Below are 24,755 nucleotides of genomic sequence, written 5' to 3' on the forward strand. Positions count from 1 at the left end.
GAGTCGGCGGTGTAAGTGACTGGTGGCCATCTTGCATTGGGGGACTTTTCTGGCAGGTGGGCTCCATTGTGGCGGATGTAAAATGAGTGATTTTCTCCACTAAAATACTCTTTTAACTCACTGAATTCTAGAGGGATTTAAAAACGTCTTGTTTTATAACAAACCGTTTTGATGTAGCTCTGATTCTAGCTGGATTTTGAGAAAATGTTCTTACATTTGCAGTTGAAATACTGCATCACTGACGTTTTTGATGAATTGAGCAGTTTGAAAATCAAATGAAAATTGTGGGATCCATAGTAATATCAATATAAGCGCTGTACATGTAAAATGGCCGACGAGGGACAACACCTGTCCCCATTGGCCCCCTATAAGCTGGAAAACTAATGGTCAAATGCGGTCGCAAGTAGCCATGTGCCAGTATGAGATTCTGACTGTATGATAACCGTAAGCCAAAATATCACGGTTTCACGGTATTGCTATTACAGCTCTAAAATGCGTTACTTTGAGTTATCTGTGTTTAAAAAAAAAAAAATAAATAAAATACTTTTTTCCATTGAACAAGATTTTTATTTTTCAAAACATTTTAGCAAAATGGAACATAAGTATAATATTAAGTTGAAATAAATATTTTAAAAAAAATATTCTCAATAAAATTAATAAAATAAATGCAGTCCTTTAGGTGAGCCTAAACCCACAGCCACAGCTCAATATTATTACCATCAGAACATTAATAATTGAAATATTTTCCATAAAAATGACTCATATGACTCATATCATGTTTACATTAAACACACACTCTTATTCTCAACACTGACAGTTGCCAGAGAGAAAAAAAAAACTCTACATTTTACCACCACTAGACACACTAAACATACTGGCGTTAACTCTAATAGCTGGTGGGAAACGTTCATGACAGTGTTTATTAACCTTTAATTTTGTATAAATGCCAAATCATATTAGAGGTATTGCCTCCTCGTTAGCCACCCTCCGCAAAGATGTTTTACATGTCAGTGGGCCCTCCTCCTCTTAGCCGAGCCCATCCGTATTTTTTCTTTAAGTATTCCCATACAAACTATTTCGTTTTTGTTGATGGGGGCAAAAAGTTCAGGAGTTTCATCTCCTCCAGCTATGGTGTAGCACAGCTGACTCACTGACACTGAGCAACAACTGGTGGGTGAGGGTTGAGCATTGCAGCTGCAAGCAAGGGATTGCTCCATTCATTTTTGGGACATAAAAAGTAGCTAATACCTAAGAGAGGGTATGACGGAAAATTTTGCGGTTTTGAAACCTTGACGTTCTCATACCACGGTATATCTTGAAACCGGGAATCGGCACGTCTAGTCGCAAGACGCTTGTAATATAAATTATTCGCGCGTCTTTCATGCCTTTAGTTAAAAACATGTTCACAATCTATTGGTGACCTGCTAGTAGAGGTGCACGATAATTATCGGTCCGGTAATTATCGGTCCGATAATAGGAATTATGACGTCATCCCAATAAATCCGATAACATAATATATTATCGGCCCTATTAATAATATTTTTGGCACGGTTTCGGATTGGGATTGGTGCGTTTGTTTCCACTCCTGTTTTTCCAGTATGCAAAGTTTTGTTACTTTGTTTTTTTCATTATAATAATGTTCATGTCATCATGAAAATTCTGGTTCGGTCAAAGGCAAGCTGAATCAACCACTAGTATTTTTGACCTAGAGGTGTTCAAAAACTCAGGTGAATATACATTGAAAAATTATATATATATTATCGGTTATCGTATCGGTATCGGCCTTGAGGAGCAGGAAGTTATCGATATCGGTATCGGTTTCAAAAAATGGATACCGTGCACCCCTACCTGCTAGTGCTATGCGTTGTGAAACATTGGTAGTTCAAATTAATTTCGCCTGTGCCAACTCTTAATTGCTCATCTGCGTAAAATATTGTTGACATCAGCTACACCAAGGTTTAATCCCTATATCCCTGAGACAAAAGTATTTCCTTTTCTTAGTTCCTGTCGCTGATCTTGTGTCATCTTCAAGAGATGTTTCATCTGACTGTCACTCACATTTACGTTGAAGACATGTTAGTCTCTCAGCATAAATAAATAGTCTGCCCAGTTTGGGTGTATATGTCTGGATCTGCTAGTCTGTAATTTGCAGTCTGGAGAAGCGCTCATAGGCCTCATCTGTCTGTTTTAGGCGTACTGTAGTTGGCCTCGCTTTCCTTGTCCCTGTCTGCCTCATATGGTTGCCCACTTCACTTTGGTCTAGCAGAAGTAAGCGTAATACGATTGTCACCTCCGCAGAAGTAATAGGATTAAAGCATCATGCATATGTTTACTTTGCCTTTATAGGGCCCATTTCTCATTTCGTTAATTTAGGATGTTAGAATGTCAGTGTCATGAAAATGCTCATCACTCATAACTTTGCAAAAGAAACGTATAATTTACAATATTCAGAACCCGAATAACTGGTAACATTTTTCTTTTTTGGAGAAGGGTAATATAGGATAGTTGTCAGCTGTTTAGTTGGAATGAGTAGAAATCAACTGATATGTGATTATCAAAGGCCGATGCAGATAACGATTATTATCATATATATATATATATATATATATATATATATATATATATTTATATATATATATATATTTTTTTTTATTCAGACAATGGATGCCTAAAGCCAATTTGTGAGCCAATATATACAGTATACAGTATGTACATATTTTAAAGCATGTTTATTATGAAAGATATATAAACGCTCATTATTTAAATGTATACATTAGAAATTAAATACAGTAACAGAACAATAAAATATTTATGGAAATTTAATTATGCACACGTTTCTGACACGGGTGCCTTATCAATTCTGTTTTATTAGCTTTTTATTTGTAAATCGGCCAGGAGTACATGCAAACTCTACTCAAGAGGGTATGTATCTGTCATTAATGTTTGGTCAAGAGTGTTTCTTATTTTGTACTGAGCCACTAACTGTTTTCCAATGTGCCAATTTGCAGTTCTGTAATCATATCAACCTGCAGTAGTCATTATTGGTACTCTTTTCTGGTGGTATAACGAAAAGTCAAGCTTGTAATGGGCTTCAGGCCCATTACATTTTATTATGTTAGGGGCTTCAAGTCTTGGTGCATGAACTGATGTTGACCCACTCCTGAATTTCAGGAAGTTAATTTGGAAAACACTAGAGCCGTGAGTCTCAGACTCAATAATCAATTACTGAAAACCCTTTAAGACAAATACCACCTCCTCTTTCAATCCCTTTTGAGTGTCAATAGTATATCAAACCGAAAAAGGCAAGAAATAAGATACACCACAGTGTCAAGCTGCTCCCAAATTTGTCATTGTTAAGTGCTGACAGGAGCAGATAAGAGGTCCCTCCCTCTTGACATCCACAGGAGCCGAGACGTAAAACTGGCTCAAATTCTGTACGTGGTGCACACATGATCAGTGCACACAGAGGACAAGCGCTACATTGGTGACAGGAAAAGGTCAATGACATAATTCAGTAAGACAGGAGGAGGATCTCCTGGTGGATGAAGAGCCAGATACAAAACATTTGGAAATGTCATCAGCTGCCTTAATAGAGACAGCAGACACTCTGCTTTCATGTGCTTTGCAAACGAAACATTAGGTTGCAGTAATTGGAAACAATTAAATTGCATTTTGAATAATCTACAAGAGATGTTAAAAGTAGATGTATGAGGAAATGTGTTGCTCAACGGCAATCCAGATTCCCACCATACTGTGTTTTTAACGGATTTAACGGACTTAATTTTTCCCAATCATTTGTGAATTCATATTTGAATACCCCCAATCTGCACACCCCATGGGAAAAGAGCAAATGTAGGTTTACTTCTACACTATAAAAAAAAAAAAAAAAAAAAAAAAATTGGGTCAACTCAAAATTTCAAGGCAACAAACTTCAATACAATTTTAAGTTGGAAAATTAAACTAAATATTTTAAATTTTGCTTCTGAGTTTGCTCAAGTCTGAGTTTTGATTTTTATCAACTCAACTGTGAGTTCGACTAACTTACAATTTCACATTGTAATAACTTGTAATCCGCACTTCAGCTAACTTTCCCCTAAAATGGACTGTTATAATTTTACATTGTATACATTTTTTGTTATTTGCACTAACTCGCTCCAAAATTCTACTAACTCATAATTTTACATTGTAATAACTTTTAATCCTTACTTCAACTCTCTCCTAAATTTGAGTGACTTATAATTTTAACATTGTAATAACATGTACTCCTTACTTCTACTGTCCTACAAATTGTACTAATTTATAATATTGTGACTCCTCTGTAAGTTCTTACACAGAATGCACTTCTGTGTAAGACGTGTACTCAACCCAAGTAGTTGGGTTAAGTAAGGCAACCCAAGTAGTTGCGTTAAGTAAGTGTATACTATATCTAACCAATAATATAACCAATAATGTTTTTTCAAATGCGTAAATCAAATGTTGAAATAAGTAGAGATGTAATATATACATTCAAAACATGTGTTTTATTAAAACTCTACGAGCATCAAATCTCTTCCAACAGGGCCAAGTGCGTGCATTACAAACTAATAAATGAGAGCAAATTGTGCCATGTAGTAGTAGTAGTATAATCAAACATGCAACAGCAGTCCTGTGGATGCAAGGCCAGGTTGAACCTCTGTGATGTAGTCGATAGTGTTTCAACAGAACAGCATCAATGGCGTGGGTGAACTTGCACAATTTGCACTGCATTAATTTCAATCTGAAAAAAACAAAAATGATAATTTGCTGGGGATTAGTAAAGCAGTCAGCAAGAATTTTAAACATTTTACCAATTTAATGACAATCATGTCAACACTGTAAACTAAAGACTCGAGACCATAGTTGACAAGACTAACAATATAATATTCTGCCCCATTTTTTATCTCTAATACAGGACAGGACAGTCACGTAAGCCAGCAGTCAGTATAAAATTGAGCCAAATACATGCGTTTCAACGTTTATCAGGTAGCCGCTAATTGCTAAGGACCGAAAAGCCTTGTGTTTAAAGGTTGAAAATGCGTAAGTCGCTTTCTCCATTACGACACAACTCAAAATAAAATTCCCGAATGATTTAACGTTAAAATAAATTAAACGTTGTTTAGAACTTACCTGTGCGGACTTCAGTCCTAGACAGAAGCACTCCAGCTCCTCGCAGCAGCAGCACACAGCCAACAAGAAAGTAAAAAATGCCAACTCGGAAAGTTGGCTTTCCCGCATTTCACATTAAAGAAAAGTGAGTTGGCAGAACTTTCGTCCTTTGTATTGAACCTAGGGCTGCCACCTTTTAGAAATAGAAATAAGGGATGCCCCCCCCAAGCGCCCAAAGCCTTACGGGCGAAAAAAAAAAGGGGCATCCCCAAAACTCCTAAAATGCATAGAAATGTATCTATTTTTAGATGAGAAAACTGTATTGTGCACTATGTGGGCAAGGCAGTTTCGTTGCAGCAGACTCTTTTGTTTTTTTGTTTTTCTGCAGGTTAGTGAAAACGAAGTTAAGAATTTCGTAATTAACATTTGTGTTGTCGGCACTGAATCCGGTCACGTGACCCATTGACAAGTAACATAAGGGAATGTTCCAGGAAAGCTAACTTCCAGCAGCTGACTCGTCTGCATTCTCTATGAAGTCCAGCATTTTGTTGATGACCCCAGACTCTGGACTGAAGTACTGGACAGCAAGGGGAAACATCTTCCTGCTCAATCTATTCGAGGCATCAGTCTGTATGGAGAATGGGATGGGTGATGTTAAGCTCTTGAGCACACCACCCACTGCCTTTGGACCCAGGACTTGTTTCAACAGTGCCTCTTGCTTTGTTCTACCCAAAGTCATTTTCTTCACCATTTTGGAATCACATAAAATCATCTGATTGAGCCTGTGTCCACACACAGTCAGTACTATTGTAGCTCTGGCCACGTTTTACTGTGTGCTATACCTGTGTCACCTCAGCTGCAGTAATTTAGAGGGTAGGAGTGGGATGATGTCAAATTATTGCTTTAATTTTGGTATCACTATTAATCAATCAATAAATAGTATATATTCGCAGTAAGACTATTTATTCAGTGTTTATTTGCTGTTAATCTATTTGGAATAATTCCAAATGAGGATCATTAGCCAGCATAACAAGATAAGATGTTCTTTATGAGTACATAAATTCATTCCATATTGATTGATAAGAAATGCATGTTTCAAAAAAAAAAAAAACATTCCTGAAAATAATCAACCATAGTAGCAACTGAAATAGCCTAGCTATGCTCCCATCAATGCAAGATGTATGAAGGTAAATATAAATATAGCCTATATGTTATCCATATACAAGAGCAGAATAACATACCAAATCAAGCTCAGGGGATGATTCAGGTACAAAGAATTGTGACGAAGGCTCTTCTTGGATCTTAAATTCCGTTTGTGGAGGTCCCCTGCAGCATGCTGTTGTACACCTCCGTGAGACTGTGAGAAAAACTTTCCTGCCTTCCTTGCAGTTCGCTTTATAATAATCATCAGTGACTCTATCGAGCCACGGGTTACCCGAGTCTTCCCACTCCAGTCTATTTTTTGTAGACATTTCCTCTTTTGAGGATGAGGTGGGGTGTCCTTAGCGTCTGGTGTTGAAGACATCTTTGTTTTGAAAACGCGCGGGGCGGTGCACTGAGCAGAGCGAGCGATGTAACTAGGCAACGAACCCGGAAGTGGAGCGCAGTGCAGGGCAGACAGATACAGTAACTATCTTGCTGTCTTTAATATCTCCTGCCATTTTTGTTCATTATTGTTGGCTCAGTGTTCACTCGTGAGTGCAGGTGTGTGTTTGTCTGTGCCAGACGTGCATGGACTGGGCGTGCCGCCGGAGCCGCGGGTCGCGCGGGATCGCCTCCCCATGGGACAATTGTGAAATACGGAATAAACTGCGTTCCGTATTGAACCAATACGGAATCAACTTTTAATTCCCAATTACGGAACGATTCCGTATTTCAAGGGACGGGTGGCAAGCCTAATTGAACCACAACGTAAGGACTTAAGTATTAAGAACTCACCACATTATTTTGGAGCATACAACTGTTTTGCTTTGTTGTGCTAATTTAGATTATTGTCTTAAATGTCAATAACATATATTTTCAAGTTTTACCAATATAAATTACTGTTTTAGGCCAAAAAACGCAAGTTATTTTTTTTGCAGTGTAAGGACAATGGAGTCTTGAACTTTATGTTAGATATGATCAGAATAAATCCATTTGACAAATTTGTGTAGCATTCTTGGCACGCGATGATTATATTTAATATTGTCTCTCTCTCCCCTCTAGCCTGATGACTGTGCACTTCAGTTGTCTCATAATGGAAGCTATCTGGACTTGGAGTCGACGCTGGCAGAGCAAAAAGACGAATTGGAGGGATTTCAAGAGGAAGGAGGGTAAGATCATTTCTTTTGTCTGTATGTGTTTTCCCTTTCATTGCACTCCTTTAAAGTGGTTTGAGTGCAGTCGGGTCTTCACAGTGTTACACTTAAATAGATTTTTCAAAGTAGTGAAATATCCCTTTACATGAAGCTCAGCTGATTGATCTCGCCAGCAAAAGTTTCAGGAGCCAACCTTGTGTGTCAAGAGTCGAAGGGTTAGTCTTTGCCCTTTGATGCTGCAACAAAATCCAAAAGTCTTTTGACACTTCTAAACCGTCCAAGGACCATTGTAAAGAAAAGTACTTGGTATGTTTGTGTACAGTTTCTTCAACAAGGTATAAAAACAAGACCGTTAAGCAGTTCCAGGACCCCCAAAAGTACATTGTTCAATAAAATGCCTGGCCTCCGATCCAATGATGTCATCACAACCACTTATGAGGTGTAGACATGTTTCATGAGTAATTGCTCTCATCACAATTCAGTTACCTCAGTCTTCTCATTAAAAGCGACTCAACCGCACAACTCCCAACATCTAATATGTTTTGTCTTGACATACTTTCTAGACCTGGATGAAGAAGAGAAAGGTTGGAAATTGTGTTTGTGTTTTTTTGTTCACTTTTTTAACCAGGTTCTTTATTGACTCCATATGTTTTATGCACTGTGGATTGTGCTGACATATCCACTCATATAGAGGATCACAATCCAAAGGTTGGCATGCGATTTCCTGGTCGACTGGACCACAAACATGTATGGGATTTATTTATCTAACGTGGAATTCTCATGCTGCTCTCCAGCTCGACTTTTCCTTTGGACGACTGTCTTTCCCCGATTTCAAGTGATGTGGAATGGTTTGAAGCTTTTGGGAAGCTATTGAGAGCTGTGAGGTTAGAGTGGTCGGTACAGTCCCTATTTACAGATAGGCCTGCCAAGACATGCATCTTGCCAGCTGGCACAAGCTGGCATGGATGTGTGTCATTAAACCCACAGCATGTTGTCTGAAGAGGTTGGGGGGATAGTAGGGTGAAGGTGGCCAGCCAATTATTTTGTAAAAATAGGCCAGTAGACCTCCTGGCTTTTTATGGCAATGATATGTACAAGAGTGCACCCCCCCATCCTAGCCCTCCATGGTTCTGTTGTTGATTTGATGACTATTACTTCTGATGAGGCCTCCTGCTTTTTTACCGGATTCGGATATAAAAATAACTCAAGGATTCCAAAGTATAACGATGTTGATCACTCGGTTTCCCACCACCACTACACTAACAAGCAGAGGTAACTGGCATTTTTTTTAAGCCTAGCAACTGTAATTGATATTAATGACAGGTTACATTCCACGGGCGCCTGTGTCATACCTTGGGTGTTCACATTCAGATTAAAGTATGGTCCTCCTGACAGAACCTGGATATATCCATATCACAAGAGCTTATAGCCAATAATCACTTCCACACTACTGCTGAAGTTCAGCTATAGAAGATTGGGTCCCATAAATCCTCCATTCCATGGCCAATGCAATGCCTCTTGATGTTATAAATGGACGGTATAGTCCAGGCATGCGCTCAGATACGTGTACAGCTTTATGTAGTCCGAGTGGCATTTAGAGATCTTGGTATGATGGTTAAATTGAGACTCATTCATAGAGCATTTCATTCTTGGACTGAGCCACGACAATGTGTGACCGATTTTTTGGGGATCAGATGACCTTTGCAAAGACTTATCATGAAGCCATCTACGTGTAGTCTGCTTGTTGTTTGTTTAATGGTGACAAATTGTTAGACAACTTGTAAACGGACTCTAGAAGATGTGACTAAAAGGATTTTTACCCCGTTCATTCTGTATCGTGCAATGGACAATCATGATTTCATGGTATCACATTTCATTGCACCAACTTTTCTGACTTTTAGTAAATACCTTTGACCAGTTTTTTTTCACAAAGTGGCTGGCAGAAGAGAAAATTCTCTGTCAAAATACGTCAGCTAATATTACCTTTGTCTCAAAAAAATTAATTCTGATATGCAACAATTCCATTGATTATGTGATTTATTGGCAGCATGTTGAACTAGTGATTAGTGATCTGCCTCACAGTTTAAGTACCCGGTTTGAATCTTGGCTTAGACCTTCTTGTAAATATTCACCTGTGAGACCCTAATGAGAACAAGTGGTAACCAAACCCACTTTTTCCAAATGTGCGAAGAAGTAATGTGCTCAAGAACAGCACAGAGAATTCACGTGTGGAACAATCTCAAAATCTGATGTTAAGTGGGCTGAAGCAAAAAAAAAACAAAAAGAAAACAAACATGGTGTTCACAATACCTAGTGAGGGTCCAAACTAAGATGGTTCATGAAGCAGATCATGATTCAGCTTTTTGATATTTTAAACAAGCTGTTTTGTGTCAAGCATATTAAAATCCCAATTATTCTTATTGTGAAGGCTGCAAGTTTTTATTTTAATCACGTTCTTTCAACTCTTTTAAGACTTTAAATGTTTTTCATTTTCTCTTGACCCACTTGGACATTGTAGATGGACTCAAGTGCGCATTATATTTCATTGGAACTGGGAAAATGAGTATACCCTAGTGAAACTTAAACATCAAGGGGGAAATAAAATACCACTTGGCTGCTTTGTGTGCAGAGCTGTTTAAGGGTATCATTAACAGAGCGGTGCAGCGCAGTCATTCTCTTGTGTGTTTGTGTGTGTTCAAAAATATGCATGCTTTGTTAATGGTTTAAGAGGCAACTTCTCCACTGTGTAAACTGTCCTTCTTCCTGATTGTTCACCCTCTGGATTTCTGGTGAGTCATTCGCAAGGATGTCATGCTACCAGTTCTAATAATAAATGTTATGTTCAGTCCAAACTTCGATCTAACGAACCCCTTCTGTACCCATCTGTATTCTTTTGCTGGATATGACCTCGATACAAGATCCAGTGAAATTTAATATTTATTATAATTGGGCTATGTAATTAAAAAAAATGAATTATTCCATTTTTATTTGAGTTTTAAAAATCACTGTTGTCTAAGTTCCATAACAGTTTTTCAGGAACAAAGACTTTTTTTTCTTTAATTGCACTGATTTAGTGTGATAAAGCCATCACTTGGGCATGCATGGAAAAATGTTGGATCAAAAACCAAACATAAAAATTTATTAGGTAGCACATGAAGTTCATTGTGGGCTTTGGGCTTCATCCACTCTCATACAACCTTCTTTGTTGGAGTGCCCAGTTTACATATTTGATTGAGGAAGGGGTGGACCTCTGTTATATTGCATACATGTTTGTTTAATTTGATAATGAGCGCACTGGCCTGTATAGCTTCAGGTGCAGTAAAGGGATACTCTTGCAGTGAAGGCTGAAGCTGACCAAAAGCAGACAATCGTGGGTTCTGGTTACCCTTTTGGATTAAGTTCCTGTTTGCCGTCTCATCCCGCAAGTCATGTTGACAGATGTTACTACTGTCTCACATCTGTGTGTCACTTACTATGATATTTGTTCAATGATGGCGGTATGCGGATGTCCCTTGCTGGGTAATCTGCTTGTATTATTGCCGGGTCCAGTCTCCCACTTTCTGCAGTGGGAAAGATGCCAAATCGGATGTGTTGAGCAGTGATAATGCTTGTTTAGAGCGAGGCAGTAATGTGATTTGCCCTCTGAGATGAGTATTTTTCTTCAATCAAGCCTACTGCTGTTGCCAGGCAGAAGGCTCTCAACAGCCATTGAGCAAAAAACATAAAAGAGCTGAATTGGTTGTGGTAGCAACAATACCTGCTATGCTTTTCACTAAATTTGTGTTTATTTGGCTGTTTTTCTTGATTTATTTCATGAATACAGCATTTCAATGGATAAAGGAGTCAATGTCAAGCAAGGCAACACATAATGAGTGTAATTTTTCTCTCTAAAATAAGACATTTCCTGAGAAAACTCAGTAAAGTCAACAAACAAAAGGTTTTGTGGACAACACAAACATAAAATTGTTTTTGACTTACGCTTGCCCCAAACCATTAGATATACTATATTTCTTTGAACAGTGGTGCACACTCTAATACAGTACTTCCCAACACTTTATTGCGCCAAGGCACATATTTTACAGTAGAAAAATCTCTCACAGTTAAACACCAAACTGATATGTCACAAAAAGTATAGTGTTCTATATCTTATACAGTGCTGGCCAAAAGTATTGGCACCCCTGCAATTCTGTCAGATAATGCTCAATTTCTCCCAAAAAATGATTGCAATTACAAATGCTTTGGTAGTAATCTTCATTTATTTTGCTCGCAATTAAAAAACAAAAAATAAAGAATGGAACAAAAAAAAAATCATTATCATTTTGCACACAACTCCAAAAATGGTCCAGACAAAAGTATTAGCAAACTTTAAAAAATCATTTGATGCTTTCATAATTTGCGTAATTAACAATACCTGTTACTTACCTGTGGCACATAGCACGTGGTGGCAATAACGATATCACACTGGCAGCCAGTTAAAATGGATTAAAGTTGACTCAACCTCTGTCCTGTGTCCTTGTGTGGGGAGAAAAGAAAGAAGACCAAACAACTGTCTGCGGACTTGAGAAGCAAAATTTTGAGGACGCATGGGCAATCTCAAGGCTACAAGCCCATCTCTAAAGATCAGAATGTTCCTTTGTCTACCGTGCACAGTGTCATCAATAAGTGTAAAGCCCATGGCACTGTGGCTAACCTCCCTAGATGCGGACGGAAAAGAAAAATTGACAAGAGATTTCAACGAAAGATTGTGCGGATGGTGGATAAAGAACCTTGACTAACATCCAAACAAGTTCAAGCTGCCCTGCAGTCCGAGGGTACAACATTGTCAACCCGTACTTTCCGTCGGCGTCTGAATGAAAAGGGACTCTATGGTAGTATACCCAGGAAGACCCCACTTCTGACACAGAGACATAAAAATGCCAGGCTGGAGTTTGCCAAAACTTACCTGAGAAAGCCAGTATGTTTTGGAGGAATGAGAGCTTTTTGGGAAAAGGCATCAACATAGAGTTTACAAGGAAAAAAACGAGGCCTTCAAAGAACAGAACACGGTCCCCACAGTCAAACATGGCGGAGGTTCCCTGATGTTTTGGGGTTGCTTTGCTACCTCTGGCACTAGACTGCTTGACGGTGTGAATGGCATTATGAAGTCTGAAGACTACTAGCAAATTTTGCGGCATAATGTAGGGCCCAGTGTGACAAAGCTGGATCTCCTTCAGATGTCATGGGTCTTCCAGCAGGACAATGACCCAAAACACACTTCAAAAAGCACTAGAAAAAGATTTGAGAGAAAGCATTGGAGTCTCCTATAGTGGCCAGCAATGAGTCCAGACCTGAATCCCGTAGACACCTGTGGAGAGATCTGAAAATGGTAGTTTGGAGAAGTCACCCTTCAAATCTCAGAGACCTGGAGCAGTTGGCCAAAGAAGAATGGTCTAAAATTCTAGCAGAGCATTGTAAGGAACTCAGTGATGGATATCAGAAGCGGTTATATGCAATTATTTTGTCTAAAGGCTTGTGCTACCAAGTATTAGGCTGAGGGTGCCGATAGTTTTGTCCGGCCCATTTTTGGAGTTTTGTGTAAAATATATATTTTTTTCATTCTATTTTGTGATTTTTCATTGCAAGCAAAATAAATGAAGATATTATTACCTAAGCATTTGTGATTGCAATCATTTTCTGGGAGAAATTGAGCATTATCTGACAGAATTGCAGGGGTGTCAATACTCTTGGCCAGCAATGTATATACGATACCAAAATGATCATGGTTTGGTTGCAAGCCAGAACAGCAGCCCACATATGTTAAGAGTGAAACTCCAGCATGATCACTTCACATTTTTGTGTGGATCAATATATTTTGCTATGAGTGCAGTTTTTTTTCCAATATACAGTAATTGTAAAAGATTTCAATCTTATTTAAATCTTAAATCTTTTCAAATTAAATCTAAATTGAGACTAAATGTCGAATAAGGGACCCATGACGGATATCATTTGAATGTTGGATTGTTGTATAAAATACGATATCTGCTTCTGTATTTTTTTCACGCCAACCTGTAGTTATACACCAGGCCATATTATTCTTAAACACCAAATTTCCGAACACATCAGACATGAATCACAACGTAGGCTTTTTAGTGGAGAGCTGAATAACACTGTGGTGCACTGTTGGCATTTTTCTCTTTGATTGTCACTCAGACATTGTGAGCTGTTGACAGGATGGTGATCGAGTCTTTGCATGTCTCCATTAACACGGAGGGTGGAGCTGACCCGTGAGCTGCTCCCATCCTTCAATTTCACCCATGGAGACCTTTCCCTTGTTGTGCTGCTTTTTGTTTTCTAGCAGCTGAAAATACCATCTTTGTTTTTACACATTTTCACATTCCCATTAACATTCCTCAATTCTCTATTTTCTTGTTAGCACTTTCCCTATAGCTGTAAAGAAGACATTTTATTATTCATTCATGTAGTTTCTGTTTTAATAAACAGACATTTGTATGTTTTTTTTTTTTTCAGAAGAGGCAGAAAACACAACCTCATACTTCGAACGCAGCTGTCAGTCAGAGTTCACGCTTGCATTGGTGAGTAGTGGAAACCTACACTGCAAACTTAAACTACGCATTTATCACTCTATAATCGTGAAATTTGTGCTGCATCACTCGTGTGGTATGAGCTTCCATTACCACCTCCATTACCAGCAGCTTGTTTTATTGGTGTTGCACACAATGCACAGTGGCAGCTTTTGGGAAACAGCTTGAATCTTAATTTGAGAGCAAATTACCAACATTTCAGCGACATTGTGCTATACTGCGTGCTGGCGCAGGGCACAGATTGAAAACATTTAATGTTTCTAGGGTTACGGTGTTCTGTCACTTTGCTTTATTGGGTCTCCTGAATAATAAGAGGGACCTTGCACAAAGCTGAGTGAAAACACATGCGGATTTGCCTGCTTGTGACATACACACACGCAGACATTAGCACGATGAACATATCAGCAGCTGCTCTAGCTTTTAATATGAAGTCAGTAATGCTTTGGCACATGCTCCCTGTTTTACTCATTTACTTATTAGTCTCCACTGTTTATGTGCAAAATTATGGTGATTATGTGTTGTCTGTTTACAAAGTAAACTGTCGGTTACATAAAACATGGAAGAACACACATGCTCTTACTTTCTACTTTTTTAATATGAAATTCTATATACAGTATGTATTAATATAAGATTAGATTTGTGCATTTTTTTCTGTACTTGCATGTTCCAAAAATATGCAAGTATGTCACATCGTAAATTCAAAACATTTTGCATGAATGTGGCAATTTCAACATTCAGTTTGTTGAGATTTCTCATAAATCTATAACTAAATATATGAGTGAAATAATATGTAAAGGAACAAAAACAATCCAACCTCATTCATAGTTCTTATTTCTAGCGGTTAACTGAAAAACTACTTACAAACGGTGAAGTCAACAATGCATTTAGGGGCTGTCATTCTTATCTAATGCCGTTATTACCATTCTTATCCTTGTCTTATTGTCAATTGTGTCCAGTGTTGTTAATCTTACTTTATAAAAGTAATTAGTTAGAGTTCCAAATTACTTCTCCCAAAAAGTAATTGTGATAGTAACTCAGTTACCTCAATGTAAGAATAATTAGTTGCTCGGCAAAGTCGCTGACGTTACTTTTCATGTTTTACACGTTATTACGTGAACCACCCTAAAACGTTTTTCACATCAAATATGTTCTCATTCTAAAAAAATATAGGTCAAACTTTTTACATTTTTTAAAATTTCCCCTATATAACAGTGTAATAATATACAAACTTTAATAACTTTTAAATGATGTGAGGAGAAAGTCTTTTTGTTTTTCCTGTCGTACTGAACCCCGACCGAGGTACGTACTGAACCGTGAGTTGTGTGTACCGTCACACCCCTGATATGTATACTGTAGATGTATTTTTCAATATGCAGGTGAAGCTCTGAATCTCTTTCTTCTCCTATCTTTGCTCTAGTTGTTTTATTTTATTTTTTTTTAATCACACGAGGTCAGTAACGGTAACGGTGTTGCAAAGATGGGAAAAGTAATTAATAAGATTACTCACCACTGACAAAAATAACTGCCGTTAGTAACACTGTTATACTCTTACGCCGTTATTAACAACACTGATACTGTCATGGAAGATTACCGTACTATGTGCACACACACACAAAAAAAAACAAGGCAAAGTTACATGCATAAAACATTGACACAATTAGACTGTAAAGCGAAGGAGATGGGGTACTGACAAGTTATTTTGTCTGTTTTGTCCCATATTTCCTTTATCGTGATGTTAAATCTAAGAATTTCATTCCGTTTGAGCAATTTCAAGCACACAAACTCTTGTATGCAGGCCATGTTTGTAAAGTGACTCTTCCTTTGTTTGCAGCATGCAGTAGTCTGACACGCTTGTTGCTCTAAGATTGTTCAGTTCAAACCAGATTTAGTGCTAAACCTTTAAAATAGCCACTAAATTGTCATGATAACATGTTGTCTTGGATGCCATTGGTGTTTTCTACTGTGAAGTGGCTCCACAGAGCCTTATTCGGTCCTCCTGCTGTTACTTGACTGAGCTTAGCGTAGCCTGCAGAGAGAAAGACAGACTTGCTGCTCTTCCCTAAGTGGATGATGACCGTCTTTCTCTTTAAGTTGACAACCACCTGTTGCCCTTCCCAGTCCTGCTCTGAGACTACCCGTGAGGCGAGCTGATTTATTTCTTCCAGCCAAGGTGGTCACTGTTACTGTAACTTGTCCAGACATTGGAGCCTGATTTTATCTGACTTGAGGGCTTACCTTGAAGCCCCATGAGTGCAGCATTACGAGGTGATTTTCCGCCTCAACACAGAAGATCATTCTTTAGTTCTTTAGTTTTCTTAAGACAAGTGGCATTGGTTTGCTGGAGGGAGTGCACTGCTCTTGTTGTTTATCAAGTCACTGAGCAAGCCCTTGCTGTCAGTCACAAGTCCCTAAGGAGGAGATTATTGTAAGGGCTTTTGTGGCAAGCTATACTTTTTGGTATTTTTATAAAACGAGTTGATACACAATGACAAGTACCTTGTAGTTGCCTTCTCTGCAGCTCAAAGAAAAATCCCTTTAACTTTAGACAACATAATTTGCAAAGAAAACTACTGTCTGAATGTGCAATTAATAAAACTCCCATAAAAAGACCCACATACACTTAAGCGAGGTTCGTACCACGGGTCTTAATGCAAAATTCTGATTTTTTTGGTCATATCTGTTTTTTGGCGTGCCCGTTCAGACTACCTTTGTCCATTGAGCCCGTTCAAATATCATGCATCCGCAATAATTCGCAGTCCGAGATGCGGTTAGCAAACTGATCGGCATGCGCAGGAGCATCAAAACAAATGACCACACATTCTGGCTCATCGTAATTCAAGGGGTGGTCATATTTAGATTTCCCAATAAAAGGAGACAAATAACAGACATTAATGATCCCGGTTTAGTCTTATATTCAAAGTTTATATGGATTGATAGCATGCACGCACTGTCCGTGCATAACATAGACACGTAAGGACAGTTTGCACCGACTCTCGGCCGTGCAAGCAATCTTGAAATATTGCTCATTTGAAGCAGAGAGAGAAAATAAAGCATTCTTAGGCTTATCCTTAACCCATTTTATTTTTTTATGACTGTTGTCAAGCCTGCTCCTTCCCCAAAAGCCGCTTTCAAGCTAGGCATTAACACTAATACACAGCTGCACCACTACCGTAGCGCCCTGTCTCTCTTGCGCTTTGCTGACGTAATTGCTGCATGAATTTCGATTTGGGGGACTTGACTGTTCAGACCGCAGCCACATTCTGGTAAAATGTGGCCCGGCTCGGGTTTTAACCATATATGAATGTGACCTTGATCGGATTTGAAATGGTCCACTTTTATTTGACTTTTTCCGTTCAGACAGTCAAGTTAATGCCTCACTCGAGTCGGAAAAACACGAAAAAATTGGATTCGTGCATTAAGATCTGCGGTATGAACCTAGCCTTAGTGTTGGGTACGGAAACCTAGTATCAAATTGGTACTGGTTCCTAACCAACTCAGGGTATTATACCGAATATGGTACATATCAATGACAAATATTTTGAGGTCTGAGCACTCTTTGCGATAGGCCACATTTGCAGTAGGGCTGCAGCTATCGAATATTTTAGTAGTCGATTAATCGACGGACTAGTTACTTCGAATAATTGAGTAATCGGATAAGGAACATGAAAAATTAAAATACCTGAGCTGAGCCTCAAACCGTATATATATATATATATATATATATTTTTTTTTGAATGAGGATCTATGTACAACAAAAGAACAATTGGCTAACTTACATAGAAAGAGTCCGCTAGGTTAAATTCTATAAAATGCTTAAGTTTTTTTTACAATGCTCTTCACAAATTGTTCAGACACATATTCCCACAAAAACGGCTAAATATACCTATAAACTAAATTATAAATGCATTAAAAAACATCAGCTCAAACAAAAACTTAGCTTACGTTGATCTTAACAGGGAGCAGTTGGATTCAGCCATGTAAAAAGAGGTAGACCAGAGGGCAGTGTATCCTCCCTAATCAATAAAACTAAATGCAAACACTTTCAAAATAAACCATTACAACGCCACTTTAATTAAACGAATACTTGAAGCAACAGAATTTAATTCGAATATTTTTTTTTCTAATCGAATACTCGAGTTAAACGATTAATCGTTGCAGCTTTAGTTTACAGCACGTACCGGTAAACTCTGGTAAAGACTTGAACAGTTATAAAGAAGCAAAAATAAAAGATGCACAAACTCTTTTAAAGTTTCTATACCTGTTTTGGTGTTGATTTTTTTCATAATTTTTCCCATTTATTTCCCATCTTGCACGCAGACAAAGGCTGATTCACATTTGGCTTGGGCAAACTAGAACTGTTCCTTAAACAAGGCATCTTTTTCCCTTATGGTCTTTCTGGAAATATTGGCTTTTATTGACATTTTCTCCACCATTACACAGCAGAAAAAAATGAAATTCTGTTGGTGTAATTTTTTTTTTTCAAATTGTTCAACATGATTCTTTCCACTGGAGTGCACATGACCAAAACCTTGTCTTTTTTTATTTATTTATTGCTGTTATTTTTCCCCCTAATTTAACCCGTCCTGTTCAGCTGCTTAGACACAGAGGATGGGAATCTGAGTGTCGTTATGGTCTGAATAGTTTTAATGTAACACATGGAATTTTGATATACTCCCATTGTGGTTGTTCATTATGTTTCATTTATTAGGAGAAAGCAGCGAGCAGGAAGGGGGTTATGGGGGGACAGAAAGGTAGGAAGCAGACAGAGAAGGATAAGAACGAACAACAACAAGAGATCAATTTTTACACACACATGCTACCTATGAACGTAGTGGTTCTATTGTTAGCTAATCATATTTACCGTAGACACCATGTGGGGGGCCTGATAACCGAGGAGGGGAGGTGAGTCTACAGGAGACGTGATTAGGCGGGGTGGGTCATACACTAACCAGGAAAATAAGGTGGAGAACCCAGTATTACAGTGAGGAGAACAAGTATTTGATACACAGTCAATGGGAAAACCCATTGGCAGTGTATCAAATACTTGTTCTCCCTACTGTATGTGAATCACATGTAAGTGTGGATATGTAGTGTTGCCAACTCCCCACTAAGGACAGTAGCTATTGGATGTCCTAAACGTCACTAGAACCTGCTTTATGATATCATCATCTAATTTGCGTAATTGGCCATTTGCATGTAATTGTAACGGAAGCTGTTGGAGAGAGGAATAACATCACGGGAGAGACAAAAAGTAGGTATATAAAAAACTACCAGAAAAAGTCACTTGATTTGTCGCTAGACGCTTTTCACAAAAAAAAAAAAAAAAGTCGCCAAGAGGCTTTGGAAAGTCAACAGATTTAGCGAGAAAGGCGCCAAGTTGGCAACACTATGGATATGTTGACATCCTATGCTACCTGATCGCTAATCCTGGCACTGACAATCTCATTTTGTGCTTTAAACCAAAGAAAGACATAATCCATCTTTAGGGAATTACTACCATTAACGTCCAACTACAATACAGTAGACTACAGCACAAATGGCCTTGTGAGAATCTGACTGACACCTGAGCAACAAAGTCAGTTGAGGAAGGAAAGAAGAAAATGTTAATTAATAGAGTTAATTGTAGGAGTGGGAACCTCAGGGCACCTCACGATACGATACGATTCGCGATACAAGGCTCACGATAACGATTATATCACGATACAGCGATTATCGATGTATTGGTCAGAAATTGGATACATGAAATTCTACGATACAACTGTTGAAACGAAAAAAAGATATTTGAAAATAGAAAAAAATACTGTTTAAGTCATTTATTAAACAGTGACACCTTTTCTGTGCAACATTGCTGTAAAATATAAATCTACTGCAAATTGTGCCCCTGCACATATAGAGGAAACCAACCACGACCACTGATATCGCTTGGAGAGATAAAAAAATAAAAAGTGCCGTAGGTGTCAGCAGTTGAGCTTGGAGTGGGGCAATGATAAAATTGGTGGCTCTTTTCTTCGTATATGAACTTTGTTGCTTGGTTTGAGCACTTCCGCTATCTGCTTCAGCAATTAAGATGTCAGACTTGCTCAGTCACAGTCTTCCTCACCTTAAAAACAACAAAATAAAACAAAAAATATTAGCTACTTCATAGTGTTTGAGTTGAAATCCTGATTTTTTTTTTTTTGTGTTGGAAGTATTGAATTAAAAAAAATATGAATTGAATGTATAGAAATTAAAAATTCAATAATTACCTATTTTTAATATGTAGGCTACATCAATAATTACCTATTTTTAATATGTAGGCTACATTAATTATCATGCGCATCACTTTATATATCTTGGAACCTATTCAAACCATTTTTATAGCTTATTGTATCAAAATGACAGTAATAACAGTTTGTGTAGTAAACTAGATGGAAATTGGTTCTCAAATAAATCTGTAAATTCATGTGGGCTTGTTCGATATTCATTTTCATCCAGTTTAGGGTCCTGGTTTATTTTATATCATTCAACACCAAATGTCATCAAAATAATACATGTAAATTAAAAAGTCAATTACATTGCAAAACTTTCTTACCTCAAGTGATGAAAGCAAAGCTCACAAACTCCAGTGTCCACTACGTCACCAGCTCCCAGTGAAACTTATTTTTCTTAGACAATTCTTGCATACAGCAAAGTCCTTGTTCACCTTGCTTCCTTTCTTGTTGGTGTAAAATCTAAAGTGTGTCCCCATGTGTGATTTGTAGTAATATTTTTCTCATTTTTTCCCTCCACCGTTCTCACGGAGCTTTTTTATTTTTTCAACCCACTTGGAGCTTCTCTTCTTCTCTAGACAACTTGTGCGCACTTTACCCTCACCGCCACTTCCGAGCGCCCCTAGCGGACCGCCAAGGAATTGCTCAACAAACATTGAGCAGTTTACAGCATCCATACTCCATTGTATGGCCAATATGTTAAATAAAAGTATCGATTCTTGGCGGGAGCATATCGATAACCCATCGGGTTGCAAAATATCGCGATATATCGCTGTATCGAGATATTGTCACACTCTTAGTTAATTGTGTTAATTTTCCTGTAATGGACTGATTATGACTACGGTAATTTATTCTAATATGTTAACATTTGCTCTCTGTTTTGAAAGTCTACCTGAGTGTACTATTTTCTTGGCCACAGTGTTTTTAGAGGCAGCAAATAGTTAGTGCAGAAACATCCCAAGAAAATCACATTCACAACAAAGGTGCCATGATAAGATTTCCATGCAGCTGCTGTGGTTAGAACCTAGCTCAGTGACATATTTACCGGTATTTAAAAAAGAATAAAATTAAAAAAAGACATTGGTGATTCACATTATTGAACATTGTGAAACTGATTTTACAGTGTAGGGTCCATTAAATACACATACCAAAATAGAGAACGATGCGCCAATGACAGATTAAATAAATTAGAATCAATTGTAGTCATCCTCTTAATGACAATGCAATCATTAAACCTCTGATTCTTTTTTTTTCATTTGAAAATAATTAGTTTTAACCATTTAAAAAAAATCAAATATGTCCACTAAACGTAATGTTTGTCACCTCTGGTCTCAATTATGGTTTATACTCACATGTAAAAAAAATCAAAAAACAATACAATTCAGAGCTGAAACGTGTAGACATTCTCCCATTAAATGCACTTTCATCTGTCAACATGCTGATCCCGACCGAGGAATGACAACCGTAATCAGAGGAGGCACATTCTTAGTGGATTATCTGCCTTGTCTTTTACAACCTCTCAGAATCCCATCTCAAGACATGATTCACTGTGGCCGCTGATGACACGTGTTGCTCTTCAGACTATAATTTAGTCAAATTGATAGTTTTGATCTTCATTTCGACAACTGGAAACTCCAGCTGACAATGACGCTAAAAATGGAATTCATCGAGTAGTGTATTTTCTTTTATTATTCCCCTTGAAAACCATGTGGACAGTTGCTTGCAGCTGACAGCATCTTTGCATACTGTGAAGTTTGGCCTTTTTTATGCTTTTTAAATGGTTTGTTTATGTGCATGATTATAGGTAACCAATTTCATTTCTAAACCACTTTGGTAAAGATGTTTAGAGTCATTTTATGTGACGTCAACAGCCCAACTTCAAAGGGATTTGGGGTTGAAGATTTGTTTTTAAGGTTACCATTTGTTTTAGAGTCCAGTTTAGGATAATGTCAGGCAATTAACTAGAGGCGAAGATTCAGTGTTTTCCACTCTCAGTGCCAGACCGGTGCAAATTATGTTGATCTTTTCGGCACATAAAGAGACTGTGAAGATTCTCATAAAAACAAGATTAGGTTAAGATGTCTGTAGGTGTGTTGAATGGAGGCAAGACTAACTCAATGGTCAAACTCAACAGTTCTTGGTCTAATATATGCAAATTAAATTCATATTTATTTGAAAAACTATCATCATTTGATGTCTCTGTTGTGTTGTTAATTCTTATAGTTTCAATAAGGTTGGTGTTGCATAACATTTTTCTTATTTTTGCAGTCTTTTATCAGGTAGTGTCATCATATTTCTCTGCCAGAGCATGCAAGACGCAGACGCACAATAGTTCAAAATAGGCATATCACATGGCACTTGGGGGACTCAGTGGAAGATGAAATGGTCTGTCTCTTCGACTTCCCTCCAAAAGACCCAAAATGGGATTACAGTCGCCCTGGGAGGCCAACCCAAACATCTTAATGCCAGAGAGGAGAAATGTGAGGCAGCCAAAGTCTCAGAGCGATAGGGTAGTGAACCAGGTCCTGATCCTCAAATCAGTGGAGGGATCACTCATATCACTCACCTCACACTTTTCCCCTCGACTGTTTTTGTATTCTGGCCGTTTGGCCATTAGCCCAACAGCCCCGTGCTGTGCGATAACAGCACAGCCTTGGTCTGTGCTTCATTTCTAAGCTGAAGTACAGACAAATGTTTTCCCTGTTGTCTCAGTGCCCTTGGAACAAAAACATTTTATCTATCGAAGAAGAAAATATAAAATATTTTGGCTTTTTAATGCAGTTTCACATGCAGCACAAGGACAACTACATCAGTGATTGGTCTAAAGACAGTCAGATGCTCATGTTCATACACACTCATACATAGGTATGTGCACTTTAAGGAGCCATATGGTTCCAGTTGAAATCACAGCTCCTTACCCATCCAAATAGAAGAGAGCTGTCTATATGTCACTCCTAAGAGGATTTAAAGGGTTTTCTTTTTTGTTTGTTTTGTTTTTTTACTCAGTGACAAGGTTGTCAAGATTTTGGACAATTTTAGCCACCTTTCCGTTAAGCAGTTTGGTTCACCACTGTATACATCAGACCGATCTGTTTCCATTGTAGGACATGTAGGACAGCATTTACTTTTTAATGAATTAAACAAAGCTCTGTATGATGACAGCGTTACTGACCAAGTGGCACAAATGTTTTATATTCATCTTATTATTCTAAATTCTGAATATCTTTTGAAATGATCAGTTATTCATTTAATGCATTATTCAATTCGGGTTTTACGTTTATTTGTTTTCTGAAAATAACAAGTAAATAAGTCAAAGGACGGCAGTGTATCTCCATTCTGACAAAAATGCAAATTCTATTCTCTTAATACTTAATATAAATATAAACTGCAGTATATTTAATTTACAAATCACGCAGAAAATATAAATTTACCGTACAGCAACCAAACTCACTTTGTTGTCTAAAGCAATTCCCACACTGCAACATCAAAACAGTCAGCTCTGCTCCAAGATTGTACAACATTTTTTTTAAAGTGCCTCAGAAAAAACAACACAAAACCAAAGCTGCCAATCACAAAAGTAACCAAGCATAAACCTGACTATAGCTGGTTAAAGTAAATAACGTTCTTTCCCCATGGCTGGGATGGCATAGAGTGGCGACCATGTGAAGCAGAGCATGCTGGGAAAGAGTGTTGCTGTGAGACTGGATCAATCCATGTTGAAGTGGACAGGTGTGTAACCTCAGCAGCCGTAGGCTTTAAACAACTGTCCGCTCAATGGAAAGAACATCAGTGTGGTTTGTTTTTCTTCAACCAACATGTTTTTCAATGCTGCAAAATATAGTTTATTGTATTTTAATGTTAGGGTTTGTGGTGCTATAGTGCAAAGGCTTGAGTGCATCTGCAAGCAGCCAATGTCCACCCACTCGTTACATCCAAAAGTAGTAGCAGTGGGAAAATAAGGATTTTTTAAAAATGATTATTAATTTGATATTGATGCAAAAAAGGTTTGAGCAGCTTCTACCAAACTAGGTCACAAATAACATATGGGTTTCATGTTAGGTTTTGAGCTACATTGCAGATGTATTACAGCATGCATTGTCTATAGAAATGTGATAAATTCTAATTGTGTCTATCACTATTCTTTAGCTAACCAGTTCTGGTACACTACTGTATTTATGGCATATATGATGGTAGGCCACAGCCAAAGTGTAGCTTTAAAAGATTTAGTATCCGTCATGAGTGATTTTGAATCAGGATTTATGGTTGGCTCTAAGAAACAGAAAAAAAATGAATACCAGTACAAACACCACCAGCTGATTCAGTGTGCAACTAACTGGCTTTCAGCCAAAATCACACTGTGCCATTAAATTCCATTTCTCATCCTACCCTACTTTCATTCAGCTTTGATGGTGAATGATTTTCTGTTTATTGTAACACTACTGTCACTCATCCGATCTTTTTTGAGGCGTTCTTGTTATTTCTTCACTCACATTGGATCAAATAGT

The 24,755-nt window shown here is 37.9% G+C and overlaps 1 protein-coding gene across 3 annotated transcripts in view; it reads left to right on the forward strand.

Annotated features, from left to right (window-relative positions):
* Positions 1-24,755, forward strand: part of fhod3b (formin homology 2 domain containing 3b) — a 173,097-nt gene that overhangs the window by 11,750 nt on the left and 136,592 nt on the right. For all 3 annotated transcript variants that reach the window (XM_057834776.1, XM_057834777.1, XM_057834779.1), the window contains exons 2-3: positions 7,330-7,436; positions 13,929-13,993. In XM_057834776.1, coding sequence (XP_057690759.1) covers positions 7,330-7,436; positions 13,929-13,993 — 172 coding nt within the window. The remainder of the gene's footprint in view (positions 1-7,329; positions 7,437-13,928; positions 13,994-24,755) is intronic.

The sequence above is a fragment of the Corythoichthys intestinalis genome, chromosome 4, assembly GCF_030265065.1.
Source record: "Corythoichthys intestinalis isolate RoL2023-P3 chromosome 4, ASM3026506v1, whole genome shotgun sequence".
In the NCBI taxonomy this organism is placed as follows: Eukaryota; Metazoa; Chordata; class Actinopteri; order Syngnathiformes; family Syngnathidae; genus Corythoichthys; species Corythoichthys intestinalis.